The 8332-nt window shown below is 38.2% G+C and overlaps 1 protein-coding gene across 5 annotated transcripts in view; it reads right to left on the bottom strand.

Moving 5' to 3' along the window:
• Window positions 1-2992: 2992 nt before the first annotated feature.
• The window catches only part of LOC113641011 (mediator complex subunit 13L), a 96825-nt gene continuing 91485 nt past the window's right edge, over window positions 2993-8332 (bottom strand). For all 5 annotated transcript variants that reach the window (XM_027143620.2, XM_027143589.2, XM_027143612.2 and 2 more), the window contains exons 27-31: window positions 7942-8100; window positions 7582-7745; window positions 6537-6698; window positions 6301-6413; window positions 2993-5387 (exon numbers count right to left, since the gene is read on the bottom strand). In XM_027143620.2, coding sequence (XP_026999421.1) covers window positions 5255-5387; window positions 6301-6413; window positions 6537-6698; window positions 7582-7745; window positions 7942-8100 — 731 coding nt within the window. In that variant the 3' untranslated portion in view covers window positions 2993-5254. The remainder of the gene's footprint in view (window positions 5388-6300; window positions 6414-6536; window positions 6699-7581; window positions 7746-7941; window positions 8101-8332) is intronic.

The following is an 8332-nucleotide window of genomic DNA, read 5'->3' as shown; positions in this document are numbered from 1 at the left end:
CTCACTACCACTCCATGGACTGCCATTAGACCGGCGCCTGAACCCAGGAGTGACTCTTTAGAGTCCTCTCTTCAATGACCACTGCACCGGTGCGCCTGCAAGCCCTTCTTATTGTTATGTTCATTCTGTTGATTTCTTTCTCCTCAAGTGCTAGCACCAAGGCCCAGTGTTATTGAATTGCCAGGGTTGTACTTAAGTGGGCCCCTTTTCACTTGACCCTGATCTTCAAAATGGACCTTCTCTTGCATGTTTTGGTCCTCAATGTGAGTCATCTGGTGAGCTTCCTGTGCAAAATCATCACTTCTGTCCAGGTAAGCTGAAAAGGAATTCGGTTGTTGTTAATGGGACATGAGGTTGATGGAGAATCTGCTGGGTTCAGAAGGTCCATTTCTATGTGGCACTCCAGACATGTTGTTTACTTAAAGCCCCGGATAAGGAAGCCGTTTTTTTTTTTTTACCCGTTATCGATGTAGCTTCTTCCGATAGTACCGAATTTTAAAAAGCAGTTAAAGGATGTGAATTAGCATTTAGCATCATCAATCAATGTTAGTCAGCTTCGTCATGTCTGAAATAAGGTCTGTGGTTAACACAAGCTCAAGATATTTTCACTCTTTATGCTATGACATAAAATACATCAGTTGTACTAACATTTTTAGTTTTATGACTTGAATAAGATGGTTCCTAGCAACTGGCTAAACAGGACTGCGGATGTCATCGGCGACATCAAACGTCATCACGCCAAAAGGGTTCCCTTGTGTTTACGCTAATTATGCGCTCTTTCAAACTATTAACTCTTTTCTTTAACTGTTTATTCATTCGGATTCATCCATGAAAAAAGCACAGTGGCTCCTTATCAGTGAACACATTGGTGTTGAAGTCATGCCACAGAGTGATGTGATCTTCTTTTGTGAAGATCATTTTCATGAACAAAACAAAACTTATTTTCCACAACTACTTTGTGTCGAGGAAACCAGCATGAATATCAAAGTTCATGTAAGGAGTAAATCATTTCTAGCTGTGTTAAAAGACATAAATAAGAAAACGTTTATTATTCGTGTTCATCGCCGTGGAAACAACTAACATTGCGTTTCAACATCAAGAGAAACCGACCGTCTGAGGTGCTGCTACAGAAAATGAATCAATACTAACTCCTAACCAAATTAGATATATAATGAATTGTGAGCTAGCAATGAGCACTTTATGTTATACAGTTAGCATGGAGATGCTACAGTTCCAGTGCAGTTTTTGGTATTTAATCCAGATCTTATTAAAAAAAATCCTTTATCTTCTAACTCAACATAAATTTACATTGAAGACATTTAGCATCCAGAGCGACTTCATCTCATTTTATACACTTTCGATACTTGCTGATCCAGGGATTTGAACTCAGAACCGTCTGAGACATGTTCAACACCTTAACCACTGGGTGACTAGTTTCATGACCATCTTTCCAAATGCAGCTGGAAAATATCTAGCCATACCTACATACGTTTGGTGCTATATTTCTCTTGGTATTGAGAACTTTAACTGGAAATATTTTGCCTGCTCTTAACTCACTTGAGTCAGCTCGATGACTTCCACAGTAAAACAGGATTAGGTTATTTCTTTAACCCAATTTGTCATGACAAGTTTTGATATATGAACTCAAAGTTTTGAGAGCTGGAGCATGTGGTAGCTCACTATTTAAGGTGTTAGACTGCAGATCATAATGTAGCGAGCTTGAATCCCAGATCCACCAAGCTGCCACCACTTGGGCCCCTGAGGAAGGCCCTCAATCTGCCAAATTCCATAAATGAAAGATGAAACTTAAAGTAATCTGTTTTCTTGAAACAAAGCATATCTTCATCTTTACACACTTTTTAACACAGTATGTGGACCTTCCTTTCTAAGTTTAACCATCTTGAAATGGTTTAGAGTGTGAATTTAAAACAAAGCCAATTTAAGTGTAAAATTAAAGCCCAGTTTGATGCGTACTATATTGAACGATCCATTGAAATAACTAAGGAGCCTAGCGGACTAGCACTTTTCCAGAACAAGCTGGCAAACGAATGATTCTTCTTATCTTGTAAATGTATACGAAACTGACTAGAGATACTCGGTTGACTGTGATGTTTAAAATTCCTCTCGTTGAACGCCTCAGGGACGTTATCGAAGGGAACGAAGCAGAATTTGAGATCGATGCTCCCCCCCTTCCTTTGTAGCATTTTTTAGTACATACTGTACCACAAGGTCAGGTGCGAATGAACCGGACACATTCATGTCACTTCATACACCGCTGTAAGGTGCAGTCGGACGGTTCAAGTCGTTTGCTGTTGTAGTGAATAGATCATGTTGCATGGGGGGTGGGGGTGGGTTTAGAGGGTGAGTTTAGAGGGTGTTCATGTGTTCTGAATTGTGTTGATTTTTTTCTATTTATGAAAACAATTTACCAAAGTTCTAAGTTGCGCTACATCCAGGATCGAGAAACTAACATCCATAATTTGGTTTCCATGTTAGCTAGCTAGTTTTGCTAATTTCTAGCTAAGCTTGTTGTAGTAGATGTTCAGATGTTCCACAAGTTTATGTTCATTTTAAAAATAAAAGGATTATGTTTAGAGGTTCGCAGGTTGTTTGTAAATGAGAAAGCTGGGATTTTTTCAAATCACGTTAAAAGCACAAAAAAAAAAAAAACACATTTTATGTTTGTTTAATTAAAACCTCAAGGTCTTATTTACAAGTCGTAAACATTTTTGTTCTAGCAGAGCATCGAACTGTGAGAATAAGTTAGTGTAAGTCTATACGAAAATATGAAGCTGTAGGCACACACTGTTAAGCACAGGAAGCTGCCATTTTTCATACCGTTCCATCCTTTGTTTGCAGGATTTAACCATCAGGTGTTCAGTTCAGGCAAACAACCCAACATGCAAACAAACAAACAAACAAACAAAAAAACAACAACCCAAGATCCATGTTCTCCTTTTAACAGCGACACCGACCAAAAAAACACGAGCCGTTCAGATTTGAATAATTTACTTTAAAAAAAGTGTAAAAGATACAGATCCTTTTTTTTTTTCCCAGAGACAGATCTGCTCAATATTCAAAATGATGGTAGGTGTAACAAACCTGCCCCAAAAGTATTTGTCCTTAGTATACATAAGTCTTGGCAATGCACCCTTGGCTGTATTTGAATGAGGTGGCTATACTGTATATTTATATCTAAAAAAAATAATAAAAAATAAAAAAAAAACTTCATAGGAGTCATGTAGAATAAAATAAAATAAATTCAATAATGCCATGAAATGTACAGCTTCAAAAATATGGGAGGAAAAAAAAAAAGAACACTGCTGAAAAGTGTATATACAAACATGCAAGGAAGTATACAAATTACAGGGCAACATTTGTGACCATGAATAAGAAACAGGCCTTTTTCCGACGGTTAAATTTGACATCTTTAAAGACTGCCTTACAAATAATGCATATTAGTTCAAATGTACAATAAGTTTCATGTTCATATACACTGAATTCAATCTATTGCCTAGTTCAAGTTCATTTTGCAGTGATAGAAAACACTTCATAAATATATCATTTCTGCATCGTTTAGCTATTAACTTAACGCATTAAATTAAAAGGCAAAATAAGACGAATGTAAATAAAAAATAGGCAACTTAATGCATTCATTTCATAAACGCTTTTATACTGTTTTGTCTCATGAAAGACTTTTTTTTTAATGTAAATCCCTACACAATATTTACCCTTTTGGGGTAGCTAGAAAGAGATTTGGTATAAATGTAATGTATACAATGGGATATATAATATATAAATATGGCATTTTAACATTTCGTTGTACAATCGTCTTTAAAATTACCATCTCAATGCTCTCGATTTAAATTTGGAAAAAAAAAAAAAGAAGAAAAAAAAAAAGGAAATTACTCAATTTTATTTTTTTTTGCTTGCATTAATAAAAATAATTCTCTGCAAAGTCTACACTATAAACAAGAGTTTTGATTTCATTGTCAAATATTAGCTGGCGAGTTTATCTACAACATGGCCGCGAGGGAGAAAGTGCCGTTATTAAACAGAGTTTGTTGCGTTCTCTCTCGTGGGTTCAGCTTTTAAGTACAAATTGAGAGAGATATAATCAGAAGAGCTTTGTACAATAAAATACAATGATGTTTAATTAAAAAAAAAAAAAAAGAAGTAGATGGTTTAGCTGGGCTTCTCTTGCTGGACCATTAGCCTCTGGGCTGATGACACTGTGGGCAGTTTGGAGTGCGATGGAGAGTTTCTTTGCATATTGGTTTAGGCCGTAGAGGAAATGAGCATGAGATGTTCTGTGAATCTTCAGGGGTCTGTGGGAAATTGAATGCCGCTGGAGACAGAACCTTAGGCTACGCTCACATCCACATAAATCCGATGTATTTATTTCTGCCTCAGTGGGACAGGAATTTTTTTTTCTCCTTCTTTCAGATCAGACCTGAGACTCTTTCATATGTGGTCCTAGTTGATCTGATAAATAATATTCAATGTGGTTGAGACCGATCGAATATAGATTCTGCAATTTAATCCTGATAATTAGGGCACAGATTGAAGAACAATATGGAGGAACTGAGTAGTGTTCAAAAAACATTTGATAGATGATGTAAGCCATCTAGCGAGACAGATCCGATCTAAAGTGAACACAGCCTTAGCGTTCGAATCGGGTCTACCGGTTGCTCCGGTTGTTTCCGTAGATCACATCTGTGTAGATATCTGTGAGATGTTGTTAGCTTCCATCCTAGTGTTAATACTCTATAATTAACCCAGCTAGCCCACATCGCTTGGGTCTGACATGAAGGGAAAAAAGGGCAGGAACGAAACAAAAAAGAACAAAAACACTTTAAAGTATGGCTGCCATTTGAAGCTGAATTTTCAATCCAAAAAGTGCAAGATTCAAAACCCTTTCCTCCAGGTCCCCACCGTATGACCCCATCAGAGTTAAAGGGTAGTGATTGTACTATGCTTACTTCTGAGATGGTTGCATGCTTCCCAAAAAAAAAAAAAAAAGAAAACCAGAAAAGAGATGACTGGCCTCTATGGATAGCACAAGCTGCCTTTGTTGGTTCAAAGTTCAAAGCCCAGTAATCCAGAACTCCGGCCCGTAAAGAAAGGCAGTGCTAGAGCAAAAGAGTTACCCTTTCCACCTCAACTCATAACCGAACGGTGGCTACATTTCAGAACGCTGGTCCCAAGCACCCGTTTCAGAGGCATGCAGCTGTGCTGGCCTCACTCACTAGTCCTATAAGATGTTGAGGATGGCGTTGTACATCTGTGTGAGGATGACTAAGTGCACAGGGAGGCAGGAGCGGCGGTCTTGTGTGGCCGGGCTGCAGGTTAACCAGGAGAGGGCGTTGTACTGCTCCAGCACAAACCTGCAAAACATAAAGTCATAATGCTGGATTCAGAGAAATTGGGTTCAGGTAAGTATGGCATTTTAATAGAAGATACAGAAGCCTTTATTTTATCACATATACATTACAGCACAGTGAAATTCTTTCTTCACATATCCCAACTTTTGGTTCAGCCATGATACAGCACCACTGGAGCAGTGAAGGTTAAGGGCCTTGGTCAAGGGCCCAACAGGGGCAGCTTGGCAGTGCTGGGGCTCGAACCCTGATCCTCCGATCAACAACCCAGAGCTGTAACCACTTCAGACACCACTACCCCAATATTTAAACAGATTTTTTTTTCAGGTGATTTGTAGATTTTTACATTTTTCAGCTTAATTCTTGTGTTTAGATGCGCTGGTCAACACACCACACTCAAGATCAATCCTGAAGGTGTGAATTACAGGCAGAGCCCAGAAAATCTTCTTTTGGACTTCTGTCATTAACTCCAAAAAATAAAAAATAAAACTCTGATCTTATTTCATTCGATTTGACTTTATTTGTATATCAGATTTTATTGTCGCAGAGCAACTTTATGAGAATATGAAAATTCTGAATAAAAAAAAAGCTAATAAAAATGTTTCAAATTTGAATTTATATTTGGCAACCCAAAGTTTGGCATGGAAAAAGTTTGGCATCATTTCTTCTCTATAACGGTGTACTATAAAGTCAAGTGCAAGTGTGAAACCAGGAGATTTTCACCTTATTCCCTGTTACACATACTGTACACTCTAATCTCTAATCTCCATGAGTGCCTGCTGTATGCTGGATTCCTATTCCATTATAAAACTATTGATTAATGAGTTCGGTTAATGGGACATGAATTATTAACTAGTTAACAGAACAAAAGATAATCAGGCACAAAGCCAGACTGATTGTATAATGTGGTTTTGCTGACCTGAGCACATCTGAAGTGGTTTTGGAGTCCAGTGGATGTGGGTTCCTCTGGGATGTCTTGCTGGAGACAAGCTCGTCTGTCTGAGCGATGGAGATGTGGTGGTGCAGAGAAGCCTTTAAAATAAACACACGATGAATCACATTAAAAAATATCTTTGTGTGTGATCATTTTTATATGCTTTTATCATGTGTTTTTTTTTATCATCTACTGGTTAATAAAGAGGACACGATTTCTACCTTGAGAAAGAGTGGACATTGGTTCTGCGCTTGAGGACACGAAGCCCAGAACCAGTGAGGCAGTCCTTCTGCCTGAGCAGTGGAGACGTAATAGCCTAAAGCCAGGGGCTGCTGCTTTAGCTCCTCAGGAGCCTCACGGGACAACAACCGCTCACCCTGACTCTGCACACAAGACGACACACACACTATTTAACACGCTACACACACAGCAGGTGCATGTACATGATTGAGAAAAAGTTAGAAGGATGCAACATTTCGGCCACTAGGGGCACTGTAGAGCTTTAAAACGTGTATCTGTCTTCTTTAGGCGTTACGGAACAATATAATGTATTTTTACACAAAAAAAGAATATCATTACACAGTAACAAAAAAAAGTCAAGATTAACAGACAATAAGTTAATATTAGAGAATATTTTCATTTTATAAAGAAGTTTTTTTTTTACTGGCAAGTCTGTAGAAATTGTCGCCTCCTAATAAAACAAGGGGATGTGACTTAAAATAAAGAAATAAATCATAAAGAAATAAATCATTTTAATCTTCAGCCTGAGCATAGAATAAAACATAATAAATGTGCTGTAACAGGAATGAGTTGTGTGAATAAACTAGTTATTTTTCTTATAACAGCACAATTCTTTATCCATCTTACAACACAGCAATCAACAACAGGTCAAACTTTTTTTTATTATCCTTTATTATGCTTTAACTTTTACTTTATTATTATTATTTTATTGATAGTTATGTTAAAACCACCAAGGGCAAAGAAATCTTGCTGACTGTTAAAGAGACTTCTCCTATACAAATTGAATAAACCATCTCCTTGTGAATTAGCTGTTATCATAGAAATGAAAATATCTGATAATATATAATAATAAATGATAATAATAATGGAACAAATGGAATAATTCAACCTGCCGATCTGTATTACTGTCAGAGCCGAGTCAGAAAGCTGCCACCTCCCACCCAATCAGATTCAAGGATTCAACAGCGCTGCGGTATAAATTAGGTGTGATGTGTTAAGAAGTGTTGCATGGAAAATGACGCTAACCCTAGTGTGAGGGAAATGGGAGCCCACCCCCAGACCACAGGGGGAGCCAGGGGAAGGCACTGGCGAGGTGTTAGGGGAAGCGTGAAGGTTTCCGGTGATAAGCATCATATCATGCTCAATGTCTTTCTCCAGGTCATCCGTGAAAGGCAGGCCAAATATATCGTCTGTAATAATTAGGGCAAAAAAGAGAGAGAGAGAGAGAGAGAGAGAGAGAGAGAGAGAGAGAGAGAGAGAGAGAGAGTGGGAGAGAGAGAGTTGTGAGTCATCCTGTATATGTACATCTCCCTTTGCTGGTAGCACTACAGATTTTAGTTTTTTTTATTATTATTTTAATCATTTTCCATCAAAGTTTTTGTGTACCTGTGTTGTCCTCAGTAGGGTAGGAACTTGGGGCCGTAGTGGAGGAAGTAGGAAAGACCAGGATATGGGTGCAGGAAGCATCCTGTGGGGTGTTGAGCTGAGACGTCTGCAGGTTGAGAGCCGTGCTCCGGCCAAACACTGAACCCATAGTCACAGCATCTGCAAAGGATTTAGGAGGATTTAGAAGAAAAGTGTCAAGGCAGGAACTATCACTGAGTCACTGGTGCAAGAATCAATAAATGAAGGATATGATGATTTTGAATGCTAGAAACAAACAGTATGTCCTCTGTTTAGAAATAGGTACTAGATTTAAAGAGCGGATATGTGGATAAGGGTGTCTGCTAAATGCCGTAAATGTAAATGTAATGTGTTTTGATGCAAGGGACAGAGA

The sequence above is a fragment of the Tachysurus fulvidraco genome, chromosome 26, assembly GCF_022655615.1.
Source record: "Tachysurus fulvidraco isolate hzauxx_2018 chromosome 26, HZAU_PFXX_2.0, whole genome shotgun sequence".
Lineage (NCBI taxonomy): Eukaryota > Metazoa > Chordata > Actinopteri > Siluriformes > Bagridae > Tachysurus > Tachysurus fulvidraco.
The sequence above is the reverse complement of the archived record's forward strand: the minus strand, read 5'-3'. Positions and strand labels throughout refer to the sequence as shown.